This window comes from Sebastes umbrosus, chromosome 21 (assembly GCF_015220745.1).
Source record: "Sebastes umbrosus isolate fSebUmb1 chromosome 21, fSebUmb1.pri, whole genome shotgun sequence".
In the NCBI taxonomy this organism is placed as follows: Eukaryota; Metazoa; Chordata; class Actinopteri; order Perciformes; family Sebastidae; genus Sebastes; species Sebastes umbrosus.
In genome coordinates, this window is record NC_051289.1 from 21,771,864 (window position 1) to 21,791,287 (window position 19,424).

The 19,424-nt window shown below is 40.8% G+C and overlaps 1 protein-coding gene across 1 annotated transcript in view; it reads left to right on the forward strand.

Moving 5' to 3' along the window:
- The first annotated feature begins 1,043 nt into the window (after window positions 1-1,043).
- LOC119480788 overlaps window positions 1,044-19,424 on the forward strand; it is a 66,959-nt gene continuing 48,578 nt past the window's right edge. Inside the window, exons 1-3 of the mRNA XM_037757352.1 lie at window positions 1,044-1,705; window positions 2,047-2,139; window positions 4,401-4,582. Coding sequence (XP_037613280.1) covers window positions 2,078-2,139; window positions 4,401-4,582 — 244 coding nt within the window. The 5' untranslated portion in view covers window positions 1,044-1,705; window positions 2,047-2,077. The remainder of the gene's footprint in view (window positions 1,706-2,046; window positions 2,140-4,400; window positions 4,583-19,424) is intronic.

A 19,424-nucleotide genomic window follows, 5' to 3' on the forward strand; every position in this document is an offset into this window, starting at 1 on the left:
TTTCGATACAAAAGTATGATGTTGTTAAACAACCTCTAGACTAAATAAGTCACATTTAAAGCTTTTTGTTATCTTCGACCATTTGCATATGACGCTACACACATTGTATAACTTAATCCGGTTGTTTAAAGAGTTTATTAAATACTAAAAATAAGTTTAAACCGATAAAAGAATAACATTTTGTATGCAATATTTTACAGAAATTGAATCACTGTCAAACTAACCGGATTGTAAGAGCACTTCCGGTTATAAGATACATAATAAAACCGTACAGATAACGTAAATGCGTTACTATAATCTCTATTAAAGTGAATGTTTAGTCCACCAACACTCACATCCTTTCACACCTACAGTGGTGTCATATTTACACTCCCAGAGACTCTACAGATGAGCCCCACTGTTAGATCCGTGACACAGTAATGCTTTTGTTTTGAAGTCACAATCATCCTATTTCCGGCGTAAACCTGGCGTAGCTGCCAAATGTGTCCCCAGAGGAGCCAACTCCGAGTCTGAAAGCTACATCCACTGAGCTCATTATTGGTTAAAAGAAGCCCAGTCCGGTCCGAGGCGGTGTTACATTCAAGTATAGCCGGTTGTGTTGTGTGTTGTCTTTAAGAGGCCGCTGTAGCAGAGCCCTCCGGTCCGGTGGACAGTCCACAGAGGAGCGCCTCTCGGTGTGAATCCGGAGATTATTGTGCTTCTTCTACTGCTGCCCTTCGCGTGTGATCCCTCCCATCTGTAGGCTGCAGGCTCGGGTCGGGTTGGGCTACTGCTACTTTCAAGTGCTGCTCGTAAATATACAAACTGAGCACACATTTAATACATTTAAGTCGAAAAATGCATCTAATTTAATATATATAGCACACCAATATAATATTGTATTGTCCATGGCGTTTTTAAAGTCATATTTGTAGCCTAAAACAGAAGCTGTGGCTGCAGAATAAAGTCAAAATGCTTATAGCCACAACTTCATTTATTGCATTTAAGTCGAAAATGCATCTAAATTAATACATATAGCACACTAATACAATATGGTATTGCCCATGGCGTTTTTAAAAATAATATTTGCAGCCTAAAAACAGAAGCTGTAGCTGCAGAATAAAGAATGCTTATAGTCACAACTCTCTTAATATATAGTGTACTTAGGCTATCAAAGTGTGAAAACATGTGGGAAATAATAGACATGCATTTTTTGTTATTAGACTATATATAACAGCAATTGCCACAATTATATATGAAAACCATATAAAAACAGAAAATTCGTATTTCACATAAGCAGGCAGTACCTGAAAGCAGCATGGACTAAGCCTCGTGTGTGTGTGTGTGTGTGTGTGTATGTGTGTGTGTGTGTGTGTGTGTGTGTGTGTGTGTGAGCTCGCTGTGTTTGTGAGGCAGAGAGTTGCGTGCGAAGAGCTCGACATGTCATTCAGAGGAATCCGCCACCTGAAACGCGAGGAAGTGAAGGCGACTCAATTGGGTATAAAGCATCAGCCAACATCTGCCCCGAGCAGTGCAAAGCTGATGAAAACATCAGCTCGGAGCTCGCTCAGGACCTCTCCGGTTTATTCTATTTTCCTTGGATTTATCATTTGGCTTTACCGAGTCGGTGCACCCAAGGAGACGCATCTCTTTTCTGCACTTTAAGTGGATGTGACTCCACAGCCATCACTATACTGGAATTAACTGCTATCCCCAGGGATTTGGGGTCAGTGCTTTTTATTCTTTGACGTTTTTATTTTCTTAAATCCATATTTTATTGTTTATTTTTAGGGATGTCTTCTGTGCTTTTCTAAATATTGATTAGTTGCACCAGTGTGTTGATCCTATAACTATATGGCAAGTGTTATTGGGATATTTCATATGCCACAAATCTTAATGCAATTAACACACATTATTCTGCTTACATTTGAATTATTTTGCTTTCATTTTTGGGATTACTGCATTTCACCACATGGAATTACTCTTAATGGCATAATGTGCAACAACCGGTGTGAGTGTCTTCCATGTGTTAAGTTGAAGTTAACGTGCTCTCTATCTCCTCCGCAGCGCACCTGTTACCTCCACGGAGCGCGACATCATGATCCCTCCGGGAGACTGCATGTACGCGGGCAGAAAGAGGAGGAAGCCCGTCCAGAAACAGTTAAGGCGCGCTGCTTAAAATGTTACATTATTTTGTTAAATGGTTGCACATTTTGTTTATGCTTTTTTTCCTATTACCCTGCCAACATGCAACATGGGAAATTTCACTCTCCACCTTATGATTTAAAGAGGAGCTATATTATAATGAAGTTACAGAGCTGCAACACCATGAAGGTGTTAATATAACGGTATAAGCTTCAGTTGGTATTGACTGCTAGTTTTAATAGAATTTGAGCACATGCTATAATATCTAGCAGTCTAACCATCATAGCAAACATAATATTAATAATAAAGTACTTATTATAAAGTGGTTATTTAATTATAAGCCTCTTACTCACTATAGCTTAATATTACATGTCTATGTGTGTATTTGCCTCCTTCTTGATCCCTAATAATTAATAACAGTAGAATAACATTCAGCATTTTTTATTATTTATTTTGCATGTTCATGTCTTTACCCGCAGGTGTGGGAGTCAAGGCGTGTGTTTGGTTCACAGTGTTTTAGGTACTTTTCGATGTAGAGGACAGGTTTTTGTTTTTGGGCCATGTTGTCAGCTGATGTCATGAATAGTGAATTGCAGGTTATATAAGTTTTAGAAGAGGGAAGTGGTAATTTAACAAGGCCTCTGGCATTTATAAAGTTTTCATGTTTTGCACAGCCTTCGCTGCTGATCTGAAAGGAAGTCTTTGCCACATCAAATCAATACGGTTTGTGCACTGGACAGAAAATATACCTGAAATTGTAGTCTGCTAGTTATGCCACCAGATATGTTTGAATTATAATACAGTGCCTCCAGTTATCCATTGATTTTCTTTGTTTAATTCTGAAATAATAAGGTTGTTTTGGTATCTTTAGTTCCTCATAGATGTTGTCAAAATTACAAGTGAAGTAAACTTTAGTTTAGCTGAATAATCCACATGACTGAGCTGGTCCATCCACATGTTTTTCTTTGTATATTTTCTAATAGTAACCTGTGGAGAATAAGTGATTATTAATTCATCGGGATAAAACAAAGTCGAAGCATTCATGTGAAAGTATCTCTGTGGAGATGATCAGAAACTCTCAGCTGTGGAAATGGGAGCTGACCATTACATATGCGGATCATGTTAAGTTCAGCTGGTAGCGCTGTGGTACCTCATACTAAAACACACAAATAACTTCTGTGCCTAAGGAGCATTCTACATGCTCTGCGCCGCTGAGAGGGATCGTGCAACATGTCCAATACCTTTAATATCAGGAGTTGATTAGAAGAGTAGAACAGCCACAGTGGATTTAGGTAAATACAGATGTATTACTTTAATGTAAACCTACAGGATTCATGTCTTTATTTATGTATATGGAAAGATATTCTGCAGGAATAGAAACAAAACTCATGACTCATTTGTTTTGTCTTGTTGTAAAGACACAAATGTTACTGCCAAATAAAGAGACTTGTCATTGGAGGAAACACTATTCAGTGTGGTGCATTGTGTACTGGAGAGGGCTGAGTCAAAAGGAAATACAGTTTAAAGAAAGAGAGACTTGTGCAGAGTGTGGTTTATTTGGTCATATGGCTCTACTTGGGTTGGCAAGGTGCAGCGCTTGCCAGGCAAAACGTGATTGATATCATTATAAGGAGGAACGAATATTAAACTAAATTGACAGGCGTCTCTTTGGAAACCATTTCTTAAGAATAAATTTATACCAATGCTTCTTTTAATAGTTTGGTGCCCTATTTTTCACGTTGATCAAAAAATCAAATAGTCACACAGTCTTATGAGTCAAGCATTGCTTCACTTTTTCCCCCGAGAATGAGTTGATCTGAGTGTTTGTTTGCTTGTGTCCTGTATTTAATGTATCTTACACATTAAATACAGGATCTTATCCACAGCTTAGAATTTAGAAAATGTATAACAGTAATAATTGTAAGATCTTTTAATATTTTTTAGACCATCAGGGGTTGGCCAGCTGGCCGTGTAAGCTATATAAAAAAACCTGTCATGTAGTGTGGATAAGATTTAAACTAACTTTGCCACTAACAGTAGCATGGCTCCTACAAGTTAGTCCTTTTCCGTGTGCTGCTGTCATTTAATGCCTGTTAAGGAGTGTCTCGGTGTAGTCAAGTACACTGAAACACATGATTTATTTGAGACCATTTAGCTGAAACTATTCTTTTTTTTTACAGCTGAATGCATGACTTCTGATCGTCTATCCCCGCACACGTCCTAATGCCCATTTAACCCCATTTTTCTCTCTCCCCCTCTGTCCTTCTCATCATCAGGAAGCCGTCGTCTGCCAACGAGAAAACCAACCCGTCCAAGAGGCACAGAGACAGGCTGAATGCTGAGCTGGACCGGCTGGCCAGCCTGCTGCCGTTCCCCCCGGATGTCATCTCCAAGCTGGACAAGCTGTCCGTGCTGCGCCTCGCAGTTTCCTACCTCCGCGTCAAGAGTTTCTTCCAAGGTAAGGAAGGTCGAAAGACCAAATTTTTAATGGCAGGTGGAGGGGGGTATTTGGTTTATGTGTGTATGTGTGTTTGTCTCTGAGTTCATAGGGAGTTGTTGAGTTGATATACGGGGTTGATAATAGGATATCTGTTGCTGTAAACCGGCATATAGGTCAATCGGTGTCCACCTCTGATACACATTTATTATAAAACTGAGCCACTAACAAATGGAAATTGATTCTAATTCAAGAAGCTGCATACAAATTATTAGTAGTAGTAGTAATGTGTATTTGTATTAGTAATATCCTGGGGTCAGTGTATTATAAACATGAATACTATTTTGCAATTTCTTGGAAATTGTCGCTTTAAAGATATTTTGTATCATTAAAAAAATAAAGCCTTTTAGAAGTTGAAAAAATCTTCCGTACAGCCAAACTATATTAGTCAAACCCTTGTGCTGAACGGGTAAGAATCCCTATAGGCTCCATAACATGAAGTCATGAGAGAGATACGACCTGACAATGCAAGGCGCAAAGAATAAACAGCACAGCTTGCATTACAGGAAGTGTACTCTTCTGCGTTGTCTCTTACGTCCCTCGCTATATTTTGTGGTCATGCTCCAATAACTGACATAGCAGAGAATGTGTTTCTTGTGATGTGTCATTCTCCTGTGATGCTGCCTTTTCTTTAAGTCAGTGAGGATGATTCATGATGATTTGACGAAGGTGTCTGTGATAGCATCACCGTAGATATGAGGCACTGTTTGTCTATTCGCCCACCCCAAATCCCTGTCTCCCCTTTGTGCCATGTAGTCACATGTAATTAAAAGTTATATCAAGGCACACTCTTGTTTTTCCCACCCTCCCGCCAACCACTGAATGCCTCCCTTCCTCTCCTCATGTTGCTCCACAATCCACTTCAAATATTCATGGGCCGCTTCAGAACGTATTTCGTTGTCGGTGGCCTCGGCGGCTGCCTTATCGACTCAGAGTCTACAGGCACAGCTGGATGCGACAGCTCGAAGACAAGAGGTTTTTTTTTCATATGAAGAGGAAAGAATAAGCATCTTTCCTCTATATTGCCAGGGAATATGCTTGTAATAAAGAAGAGGGAGGATGAAGGGAAGAGGAGGGCAGTGGAGAGGAAGCAGCATAGAGAGGTCCTGTGAGGATCACTGTGTTCCTAGTCCTGGGGGCTGAAAGAAAGTCCTCATCGAAAGCTGTTTTCTTGGAGAAGTCGGCAAGAGATTTGTACGCTTCTGACCAGCTGAAAGTTTTTCAGCCATCTCCTCTTCGACACATGTGGCTCTCCTCTTTCACCTTATGCTCCTCTGATCCTTGCAGCACCCTTAATCTCCATCATCTGCTGCCTTGGTTTGGCATAGCACCCAACAACTGGCATCCTGTTGGCTCGAGTCATGCAACTTCACACACACACACACACACACACACACTTGCATGTTTTACCCTGAATGCTCATGTAGCTTAGCCATCACGCAAAGTTGCAGTACAGGTGCTAATTGGACTTATCAAAGGTGCCTTTCTCGGATAAGGAATCACGCAGAGATAAAGAGCGCAACCGCTGCCTCAGTGAAGGAATATCAGTGAGCTGCAAAGGGACCTATTTATTGGAAAATGGAGAATGTTCAGTCGTGTGTGAAACTGCTAAAAGTGTCAAAAGGTGTGTCGAAAGTGAGTCGTGGCGTTGCTTGTGTGTTCTCTGACAGTGCTAATAGCTTTCTGTGCTCACCTTCCAAAGTTTTTAGGCACTAATATTAACAGTACATGTGGCTTTTATCAGGAATTATTTTAGGATCTTCTATTCTGAACTCTTTAAACATGCATTAATGCCAAAGCCAGTATTTGTTTGCTCCAACACTGCTGGATGCCTTGTTATCGGTTGCAGTAGTGACCAGCTTAGCTGGCTTTTAATGCTACACTAATGAGATTAATCAGAGTGGAACATGATGGATTTGGTTCTGAATACATCTGCAATCTCTGCCCTCCCTCTCTCTGGTCAACTCACTTGACTCTCAGAGTCACAGTTTTTCCACTGATGTATAAACATGGAGTGTGGCCAGAGAGCTCTTCCAGATAAATCTTAAGATGAGCAACAAGTACATATCCACATCCTTCCTGTGGTTTGGAACAGTCATAATCGTCTCTTTTTTTTCTTCTTCTTCTTTGAACACTGAGTCATTCACTGAAAACATGCAATGAAACCAGCTCAAGTTTCGTTTGCATTTATAAACAGTTTTATGGAGGAGGAATGAAGATGTCTACTCATACTGATGCAGTTCTCCTTTTTGTCCACGGGGGGGACTGTGTGAAGTTTCTACTCAGTCATGACTGATGACCAGCTCAGTTAGTTGTGATTAAGTGGCTACGGGATTTGGCTACAAGTTGGACTGTGTGATTTGTTTTGTTGTTTTAAAACAGATTTACTGACATCATTTACTCCATTATAAGACAGTTGAAGGTTTAGGCACAGATGGGAAGAAGAAAAAAACGGTGTGGCAGCAGGTGGTTTTGGGTGCACACTGAGATTCTACCGGTTGTCTCTGTCGCGTGACTGCTCAAGGGTGGAGCACTGTGAACAGTATGTGCCTATGTACTTTATGCAAATATACCCCTAGGCTGTGTGTGCCTGCATGTCTGTGTGTGTGTAAATATAAAGCGGCACCAGACAGAGATTCACCTGAGCTAGTTTCCCTTATTCATCATATTCCATGAGATTCAGCCGTGATGTGCTTACGGGCACAATGAGCTCGACGACCTGAGATGACTCCATGTGCTATTTCATCCCAAGCTGAAAAAAAAATAATATATATAAACAAGATTTATCAATTCTGCACTTTTATAATTGAATAATAAAAATTAATATCATTTTATAGAATTTTGTTTAGTCTGCCTTGAGGGTGCAAATATCCACTAGTGCACAATAAAAATACACTTTTCACCACGATGTCAGACATGTAGATATATTTGGATATAAGAAAATATCATTCACATTCCAAACTCACAATCCACTTGTTCAGATTCAAACTGTCATACAGTTTAACTTTATTGCAGTTGAACTATAAAAACTGATTTTATTTTGAAATGGACAGCCCCACTGGACAAATATATGTCCTTTATTAGTATATAATAACTTATCTCTATTTGAAAAAAATGGGCCACAAGTCCAGAGGGGCCCCTTCGAAAAAAATAATAATTAAATAATAATTTTTAAAACCCAAATCATCAGTTCATAGCCGGCAGGCTTTGTCCCATTGTTTTTTGCTTAATTTTTTATTTTAGGTCAGTGTATCTATATTTTCAGCATTTTTAGGCAGATGCCCAAGCGAATAGGTTCACATGAACGTGTGTGTGTGTGTGGGGGTGTGTGTGTGTGTGTTGACAGTCAGCAGGCTGTAATTCCCTTCTCTTCCATGTTAGGTCTCTGCCCTCACTGTAATTGCTGAGCTTGTTAAATATTTACCCTCAGGATTAACTATCCCTCCTCCTTTGTCTTTCTGCCCGATTGCCTTTAATTCTCCTCCGGTGTGTACGTGTTGTTATTTTTTTTACGAGTCTGTTTTGCGCGATTGTGTTTCACTGCTTTTTATCTCATTATTTGAAACCAGGATTTTACTTTGTTTCAAATATTTAATCAGGTTACGACCATACTTTCAGAAGGGATCGGGTAACTAAAGGCAAATCTTAAAGGGAATATTACCTTTTTAATTAATTTGTATTATTGCTGAGATGCTGAGTGGGAGCTGTTTTTTTGTATTTCAGCAGCATAAGAAACTAACGGAGAGAGCAGAGGTCAACAGGGCTTGTGATGATAATCAGATGGGAGTTATAAGGCGGTGGACCTAGAGACCACATACTAAAGGACAAACCCTCTTCCCTAATGTTCAGCTTACCCTCCTATTTATAAGGCTGGTGTATAGCACTGCTATAGGCTTGATATCAGTTGATGTTATTCATGCTAATGCGTTAATATTAGCTGCTGGCCTGATATGTATCTCATGAAATCTGAAGCGGTGTTGGCGCTCCTTTTGTGGGTTTTGTTTGTGTATAATGTGGTCACATCGTTGGTTGGTTTGCAGCTTTGTTCCCCCTCACACTCTCTTTGTGTCTCTGATAAAGCAGAACATTTACAAAGAAGAATTCTTTGAGAAGAAGTTAATTGTAAAGCATGTAAGCTTGTGGACCAGAGGATCAGCGGTTCAAATCCCCAGAATAACTGGAAAAGTTTCAGTTGCTGTACTGTACTTTGTGTTTTTGAAACAGAGCATGGCGTTACATTGACATTAATCCCTGACAGCTGCAGTACAATGTGTTATATATATATGAATGAACGTTGGGTGTGTGTACTTTTGTGTACTTGCCATGGCGGCTGTTTTTACTGTGTGTGCGATGAGGTGTGATGGACTTTTATTTTGAGGGCGTCTGTCACCCTCTCAGGTCTTGACCCTCGTGGCGCTGCGATCAGATTCCCCATCACACCCTTGGGGGTAAAAAGCAGCATTGGCACTAATCCATATGTGTATCTCATTGCCCGTATCTACCTCTCTCTCTCTCTTTCCTCATCATCATTTTTGGGATCACATACAAACAATGTATCATCTCTTCCAGCACACCAGCTTCTCCACCCTCAGTATTGACTCACAACAATATGCTTTTGTGGACCTTCTAACCACATTGCGTTCTGTTCTTTTGCATGTTTTGCATGGTTTTTCCACTTGTATATTTTTTCAGCCACTGCCCCAATTAGAGCGACATACCAGAGGGATATAAATTATTAAATTTAAGTTGATTGATGGACTAAAGAGTTTTTTTTTGTTTTTTTTTATTGTTTTTGGCTCTGGGGAAATGGTGTGACCATCGACCTCAAATGATCGAAATTACAAATTTGCAACATCCTACAAGAACCCTCCCTTAAACGAGTGGACTATATTTGCCAGTAAGCTTACTTCTTTATTGTTGCTTGTTTCATTATATTGTAAAAAGTACAATATACACAAGTAGAATGACTGCATCTCACGCTCAATGGCAGGATTTTTCATTTACTTTTAGATCAACATGCATCAGCCTGTGCTTCTTGTTTGGCTTTTGGCATCTGTATTTGGTCTGTTTGACCCCGCCTTTGTACTTCTATACTTTAAAAATCTTCAAACTTATTATATTAAAACACATTATATTAACTGTTAACTGTCTCTATTTCACAACTGCTGTTCAACCCAAGTGACAGCTGTATCCCCAATGTCAGCTGGGTTGAAAAAGTTTGCGCCTTCCTTTGGAATATTGCATATATCTAAAATCTGTCCTATGTATCAATTGCAAAATAATACATACACCCACATTATTCAACACAATGCAAAGCGATCCTCCACTTTAGTCCTTCATTTGTACTCTCTCCTGCATAGTTTACCTGGAAACCATCTATTTGACTTCAGTGCTATATTACTACATGATGATCTGCCCTGAAAATCATCAGTCTTCCAATATATCATAACAACCCCTGACGTTACCACCAAAACAAATCTCATGCACAAATATAAATGCCTGTGGTGTAAACGTATCCGCATCGCAACAAGGTGTATTTATAAGTGTGTGTGTGTCTCCGAGATCCCTCAATTAAAGCCCCACCTTCACTCATAGCTGTCAGTCCAGTCAGGGCGTTGACAGGGTATGGGAACACACATACATAGACAAACAAAATGTGGTGAGAGACTCAAGTGCAAGTACACCTATCAATGCCGTGTGCAAGTCAGTTTCAGTATGTGTTGTCTGCCTCTAAATGCTTGGTGAGCTATAATAAAAGAGGAAGAGAAAGGCCGCAGACCCCACAGACTCACGGCAGGCGTATGCCACTTGTGACGTCAGCCAGCAGACAGGAGACGGTTTTGTAACTAACCCACCATCATGCAATAGAAGAAGGAGGAAACAAGATAAAACAATCTAATAAGCCTAGATCCTTATTCCCTCATCTACACATTTTAAGAGAATTTCATGGTTGTAAGCCCCCTCTTCCGGACTCTTTGGGTTAATCCTTTTCATGTCAAATCTGTATGAAATCGAGTCAATGCAAATCATTCGATTTCCCAAAGAGGGAAGTGCTGCAGCGTGATGGCTGTTTCTGAATGGAGTCTTTGCTCAGGGGTGAAAATGTGTATCAGGTCACATTATAGACGGACTTTGTGTTTACTAAACTCTCAGTGACCCCACTCTTTTTCCTTCCCCATGCTCTGCAACCCAGAGACAGACAACACTGTAGGGCAGAGGCCAAGACAAATCAGCAAGCTGCTGCAAACTTTAAATGAAGTGGAAAGGTTTAGCATTAGAAAGGTCAAAATGTGGTCAATTCACTGTTGTTGTGAGTTTCTGAAACAAATTGTCTCCGCTCTCGAAATTTCCGGTGAATCATAGACTGCAACCCACAGTTGTTAACATTGCTAAATGTTGCAAGGAGATAGGATTGGTAGCTTGTTCACCTTCTCTTAGAAGTCTGTTCCAGTTCAAATGTGCACATGTTATTACCCTAAACTCATAGCTTAGTCATCTTAGTCATCTGTTGTTTGCTCCTTAAAGCAACACTCTAATTCAACATTTTGGGAAATATGCTTATTCACTTTCTAGCTGAGTTTTATATGAGAAGATTGATACCACATACCACAAGGAGAGTGGTATCAATCTTCTCATATAACTCTTAGCACGAAACGGAATAAACTTATTTCCCAAAATGTGAAACTATACGTTTCATTTTCTTAAGCATACAGTGTACCTCCTTCTCAGTGTTACTTTGGCATGAAGCCTATCCCAGCATGGGTGGAGGGTTGGTAAACACCTTTGACAGGTCCATCACTGTAAATCTAAGATCCACTGTTTAAATATTTATCTACATTGCATATTTGGACAGAGGGCAGAGTTAGTATCTTTGTTAGTTCATAGAGTTTTTGAAACAGATTTCATGACTACATCCAAGAGGTACTTGATATAGGTTTCACACTTAGCCCATGTTGTTGCAAATACACGGAAGGGCCCTTTGTATTTATATGCTCAAAACACTAAAATGCCACACAAAGTATGAAATGAAGAAAGATTTATTCTTTTTTATATGTCGTATGGCTGTGGACACGTGTTCACCGACCATTTCATGAGAATCCAAAACTTTCAAGGGACCTATTCGGTTGACCTGTGGCACTAGTATCATCCGCTCCCAGGTTGTGACTATGCAGAGTGCACAGCTCATTAACCCATTTGTTACATCTGTCTGTACCTTTTTTGAAGTGAACACTCAAACTCACTGAAGGTCAAAGCCTCTGACCTTTTTCATTCGCCCCTGTTGTTTGACCCAATCACAGGGATTAGGAGATACAAATCACCAGGAATCAGTTAAACTTCTTGGGTAATTGGAGAATCAATGCTCACATGCTGATTTCTCGATGCCGTAGTTGCGTAGGTCGATTGCACATTTGAGTCCTCCAGCACGCAATGCTTCAAAGCCCCAAAGGATGCAAGGACTCCAACCCATCAGACCATCATATCAGTTAAATGTCATATGTCACGACAAGCCTGGAGATAGATACAAGCAGACTGGCCAGCGCTGCTCTGGTGTTGGTGGCACGACATCTCCAGTTCACCCGGAGCTGTTACATTACAAGACTTTTACATTACCAGTAATGAAAGGTGATGCCTGCTAAGTGGACAAAAAGTGGCATTTGAGTTTTCGTGTTCGAGTAACCAGCTCTATTGCCAGCAAGTCACATTCTCACGATTTCTTTTGACAGTTCATATGATCATTTGAGATAGATTCTCATCATCAGTTTTAGAGATCAACACACATTTATAAGACCTGGTGATGTGTATTGATTTAGAGCATCCAGGGAGATAATAGAGCACAGCATCCCAATCTATGTGTGCGTGTTTGCTGTTGAAGCAGAGAAAATTTGCTCTTATGTGTGATTATCATCATCAAATGGGGCTCCAGATTCACCCTGTCACCCCATTTCTGTCTACTATATTATACTATTTGTTTATTTTTATTTTTTATCTTTGACAATGGCTAATATTTCTCTCTCTCTCTCCTCCTCCTTTTCCCCTTCTTCCTCCCTATGGGGTTCTTGTGCCCTTCTGTTTGTTTCACTGACCTCTGTGAAAGAAAATCACCTCTCATCTCTCCATGTGCTTCATGAAGATTGCGTGATCAGGCTAAATGCCAGTGCTCAGGCTTTTCTCCTTCCTCTTTCCTCCACATGCGATGTCTGTAATTCCGTGCTACGCGTTCTATATACAAACGTAGATGTATGGCCGCTTAATACATTTCCAGTGTAAATGTTAATGTGTTCTCACTGTTATGACTAACCTAATACCAGTGCTCAGGGTCTTATCATTCCTGTCCTTTATTTTGGCATGCTAAAACCCTGTTCATTTGTTGGGAACTGGGTTGGACATAAATAGGTTTATACACTAAACTAATATACTTATGATGATAGGGTTTTTAAAAAAAAAACTAAGCCACAGACAAGTATTTGTGCAACATTTTAACATCTTTAATTTTGGCCATTTTCATACTAAAAATCACTAGTGGTTGGGTCAATATAGCAATATTGGGTTAACTTTACCCAGGACCCATGGGTAGAACCATTGTGTCACTCACCAATCAAAACCAAGACAATGGATTGTGTTGACAGTGTTTGTGCCATTTTTTAAAATTGGGAATATTTACCCAAACTAAAATGTAGTATAGTTGCAAACTGTTATAATCTACTGTAGGTCTTTTGCAATAAATTTGTGACAGTTTTAAATTAAAACTTGAGCTTTTTGTGTTTATCGCTGGTCAAAATAACCATTTTGGTTTAGGAAAATAACCCAACAGTAACATAAAAAAATTCCACTAACACTGGGTCAAAATAAGCCATTATCTTGGATTTTATTGGGACCCAATGGTTTTCTACCCATGGGTAAAGCTATATATATAGATATATATATATTGTGCTATATTGACCCAGCGCATGGGTCAATTTTGATTCTCCTAGACTTATTTTTTTCAAAGTGTATATTTACAGTATATATTTCCTTTGTTGCTGCAAACATATAGTCATTACCCACCCAGTGGTTCCATGCTAAATTGCACATTAGTTGCATGTCGGCTCACTCTCCCACCCTCTTGCATGTGTGTTTTCCCCCTCCGCAGTAATCAGCGACACAATAGCTGTTAACTAGCGCGACAGGACAGCCACGCTAATCCCTTGTATGTGTCGAGAACCATGAATGGAGAAGCCGCCTTATGCATTTAGGATCCTCACAGCTAACTCATTAGTTGCTTGAATCAAAGGCATGACACTGGCTTTGTCCCTGCCTGGCCTCTCGTGCCACAGACACTGAACTCGCTTGAGTGGAGTCGGGCTCCGTTGTCCTGGGGGGCCAACAGAGCCCCCCTGGGATCACAAAAGGCCATAAGTGAATTACTCAAATCAGTGCCGAGGGGGGCCCCCCGTTAGACGCTAACTGTAACAGCTAGTGGCGGCCGTGCAGCAATGGGAGGTGTGTTTGTGTGCAAGTCAGTGTGTGCGAACAGACGGGTAGAGTGTGTGTTTGAGTTTGAGTGAGTGTGAATAGACAGCCAGGACTCATGTGGAGGGAGCAGAAGCCTTTGTTGGCCCAACACTATTGTTGGAAGCTGTCTTGTGTAATTACTGCCACCGCTGCTGCCTAGCGCGCTGCACTGCCTGAGCAGGGGAAGCTCAGAGGGACAAGGAGGGCAGCAACAAGCGCACCGAAGCTCCTGGAGTCGGAGTTGATAATTATATCATGGAAGAGCTTTAACCATGCAGCGGTGCTACAAACACACTGACAAATCCCAGCTGTTGTTTTGCATAGTTTATAATATCATGGCATTCAATTAGAAATCTCACATGCTGTTTCTGGAGTCAAGTATATTTGAAGTTCATAGTGTGTGCAAACTGTAGTTAATCTGCAGTTGTTGAATGGTAATGTTATTGGCAGACATGTTTATTATCACAAACATTAGTTCTGCTATTGGTTTGCAGCGTAGCTGTGCTATTTTTATAAGCACGCCACCGTAGCATGCTCAATCCCAACTACACCCCTTTTGGCTTAGATTAACTAATTTCACATTGCCAATTTATATTCATCTCCCCCCACCCCCCACACACACAACAAACAAATAGACTTTGTTGATCTCCATGCAAACATGCAATATGGCTTACAGATTCAGCACCGCCCAAAGCCACATGTTGATAACTCATTAAGCCTCGGAACAGTCATTTTTTTATTTGTTGTGGCATGCGGGCACTTCTGCACAGAAACAGCTTCCTGAGTTTAGGAAAAAGTTTTGTGACTGTTTATTGTGAGATCATTGAATTTGAATTTTGCAACAATGCTGGAATGCTTATGACCAACAGAAGAAGTCCTACATGTGGCCTTGATTGGAATTCAGCGTTGCAGAAGTAACCAAATCAATAGTAGAAGACAAGAATCAAATTTTGTCATTTTCAATCTTGTCTCTGTCCCTCCGTTGTCCTGTTTCAATGCTGTAGAGACAGCCCACAATGAACTGATTGATGACGTGACATAGATTCACTCCCCTGTTCCCTCCAAGTGAGCACTCAAGGCCTATTAGCTACAGCACAACCAATTTAACATGGCCACCCGCATGAAAAGCTCACTGGTGTCCGTAATGCGATCTGGTGATGGCTAAACCGAGCGAATGGAGAGCCTATTCACAGCCTCTGATTAATGAACTCAGCGACACCGCTGCTCTGGCACGATGCTGGTCGACATCTCACCGAGGCAAACCGCTAACCAGCAAAGTATTGGTGTGAAAGGGGGGAAGAAAGTGATGATTAAATGTAACAAACTGCGTCGTGTGAAACACAGTCTGCAACCTCACCTGAATGCATCACGATCCTGGACGCTAACACTGTCAGCTTGGCCACGAAGAGTGTTAAATCCTTGACAAAGTATTTCCCTGCATATATTCAGTGTATGTTTAAATACCAACACTAAGTTGAGTGATGGAATGAAATGCAAAGGAACTGAAGCACAAGCCTTTCATAAGCGCTACTACTGATATAATCAGGATTGTGTTTTGTTCTCTGAAGACTCGCGTGGTATGACTTCCACATGTACTACATGTCATCAGGTTGTGTCTGTGTGCTGGCTGCCGGGGCATACTGTACCGTACATCAGACCGTTTGTTTTGTCTGTCACCTCCATTTAACTTAATTGAAGCATGCCTCAGTGTGCAGCAGTGGCCGGGCCCGGTCCCTGCTGTTGTTCCCTAATGTAAATCGATATGTTTCCATGCGGTTGGAAAGATCACTAACCAAAGGTGGCATTTGACCCGATACAGCTCAATACGCTAACTACCGTCAGCCAGATGAGGTCCCCTTTCATCAGCATTTGATATGGGAAAACAGGAGCACGTAACTCGCCCGAGTAAAAATAGTTCCTCAGATCATGTCATATGAAGTTAGGGTTATTTTGGAGAAGCTCTGGGGGGAGGAATAGCTTTTTTTCAATCTCAGACCGAGTGTGTTGTAAATTCACTGTACAAATTTAACTGATACTGAACCCAGATATATTGCTTTGCATGCTGTACATTGCAAAAAGTATTTCAGTGAGAAAGGACCATAGTAAGGGCTAATTAAAGATAACTAGAGAATGTGATTGTGCAAGAGGGTGTTTAATAGGGTTTGTTTTTTTTTATTATTGGCTGGCAAGCCTTTGATGCACTCTGTGCAACCAGAGCAGACTGAACTCTGCGTGAACTCCGGCTTTTTGCTGAATTATGATCGAATGAGTGAGCCTGACAACATATTTTTAGGGTGGAGAGCGACGCAAGCAGAGGGTACAGTAAGAGGGAGAGAGGGTAAACGCTTCCTTATCACACATGCACACATATATACACTTTTACAAGGTGCGCCGAGAAGAAAGACAAAGTGAAGCCAAACATCAGTTAACAGCAGCGGGATGGTCTCTGACTGACAGCATCCAGGCACATTGGTAAAGAGGAGCAGCTCTGCAGGGGCAAATGTCTCACCCAGGCAGCCAGGTATCCAGTGAGTCAGAATAGCGAGAGTGTGTGTGTAGGGGGGTGAGTGAGAGAGAGAGAGAGAGACAGAGAGAGGCAGTTGCGTGACTTGTGCTTGGCTCAGCCCTTCAGCCCCCCAGGCGTTATTTGTTAGCCAGGAGAAAGGAGGGTATATCTTAAGTGTTCAACAGTAAACAGAGCCACGACGGGGGCCCTAATGCTCACTGGGATTTATTTGAGATGTGTGCACTTGTGCGTGTATGTGCATGTGTAAACTACAAAACAAATGATGGGCAGGGTTAGGGAATTCATCTTGTACCTTGTCATGTATCAACCTCGCTTGAAATTTCATCACACGGTTAAAGCCAATGAGAACAACTCCAGTGGGAAGTGATGATTTGTACACTAATCTACACACACTCTACAAAAATTAGTCAAGACGCTATTGACTCAAGACATTCATCTTAGAGTGGTTTCCTTTATTTATAACTGTGTTGAAATTGTAAATTCTACTGAAAAACTTGAAACCAGCAAAAAATGATAAGTGAAAAAGATAAGTGTGGTTGGAGCCAATCTTTCCATATTTCAGTGTGTTTGTGTGTGCGCATGCTGGATCGCTGGCCCCCACTGGAGGTTTTCAGTAACATCACCAGCACTAAAGGCCCACTGGGGGAGTTCATGGTGAATGCTCTCTGTGGCTTTCTGAGTGGATTAAACTGGAGTTTCAACTGGAAAAAAGCAAGAGAAAAAAAAGAGAAAAAGAAGTAGTGAGTGAATAATAGAGGAGAAGAGTGCTATTTTTATGTTGCAGTCCTTTCTTGAGATGAGTTGTTGTTTTTTTCTGTTCATGATATTCTTTGGATTTAAGACACTAGTAGTAAAATCAGCCCATCACACACCTTGGCAATAGGAAATTTTACTATTCCATTATGAAGCATTATACATCCCATTCCTTTAACAGGCATAATCAATGCATTGTAGTAGTTTTTTGTAAAGATTAGTACATATGTGATCAAGCAAATTGGTGCATTTTCAGCAGCGTTTCAATGCCGCTGTCAGATATTCAAATGACAACTCAACTGCTTTCACCACTTACACGTCAACTGACACTTAGACTGCATCATCTCTTTCTCTTCTATATTGACATTTTAATTATTTTCAGTGCTTATGTTTCCACTGCCACTTTTAACACCTGCAGGTCTCAGATCGTTTGCAGATTCACTGCAACTTTCAGGGCTTAATGGGGACTTCCGCTTCAGCCGACACTTCAGCTGACATCTTATTACAATTCATACACTTGAGCTGGTACTGATCTCTTTTTAGGCTTTCACTTTGACTGACAGTTCCAGCTCAATTCATCCCTGACACCTCGGGTGACATTTCAACTCCTTTCAGTGCTTGAACTTCAATTGAATCTTCAACTTCACCCAGTGCTTACACTTCAACTGACTTTTCAGCACTGCCATTTCAACTCCTTTCAGTATTTGCATTTTGACTGAATCTTTAACTACATCTCAAACTGTTTAAGTATTTCAAATATAACGTGCTAAATATCAGCAGCGAGCACAGAAAATGTAGTCTTTTCTAGTTAAATATGACCTTTTTTATCTTAAATAAATGTCCCAAGAGTTTTATTCTATCTGCAAGGATCATGGCCGAGCGGTTCACGGAGGTTCTTTTGTGTTTGTGACCTCATTAGAAATGGAGCCACAGGCATCAAGCCTCTGGACTTTTTCAGGGACGAACACAGCGCTGATCTAATGACTTATTCATCAGGCACAATGACACGACCTCTTAAAGATGGTACATGACAGAGAGCAATAGGGATCAAGTCAGATCATCATATCAGGTGCAGGAACTCATCATGGCTAATGCAGCGAGATAAGTGAGGTCTGAGTACAGTACGGGCTGGAGTTGTAGATATCCCGGTGTTTGTTGAATTCAGATATAAAGTGAACTCGGAGGCAACGTAGCGGATATTTGCAGGAACGAGAGCGAGAAGGAAGGAGAGAGAAAGAAAAGAGAGAAAATGACAGAGAGGTGGTGGAGAGAAGTGTCAGACTCTGTTTCTGTCCCTGAGGATCGTGTTTAAATTGGCATGTTGCAGAGAGAGCCCTGTTAGACCGAATTTAAACAGCTGCTGGCTTCACCCACAGCAACACACACACTGGGGCCCTCCCCTGCTCTAAGGTTGCGTGCGGAGCCGGGAAATTCTCCATGCTAATGTGCCAGGGTTTGTTTTCATCATCAAATTGCAAATGTTTTAAATATGCATCACACACGCATACGCACACACACGCTCACACATGTACCCACATTTATCCAGTCAGAGCATTGACAGACTAATCCTTGTTTTCATACAGTGTCATGTGTCAAATGCAGAGCTGGAAGTGGCTTCCACCCATGTTTATTTTTCATACACCACTCCCATAATTTCTCAATCATATTTTATTTCTAACGCAGCATTTCTTGACCCGTAATGGATCTCAACGCTTTCTCTGGCTGTGTCTCCAGATTAACACGTGCGAGAGCTTTTCACAGCGCAGGATAACAATTAGCTTTAGAGCAGGGAGATTAAAGACGGAACAAAGTCTTGGCATGTTTATATATTGACTGTACAGCCTGGGATATAAAGCTTTCACTCCTTAAGCCCTTAAACTGCAAGTTACTATAAAGGCATGTATTCTAAACAGTCATTTAGTATATTATTGATTCTTATACATCTTTATTTCCTGAAAATTATTTTTATTTTAAATGCACTTTCACCTGTTTTGAAATAGAAGTATACGGTATATATTTTGTAAAGAACTA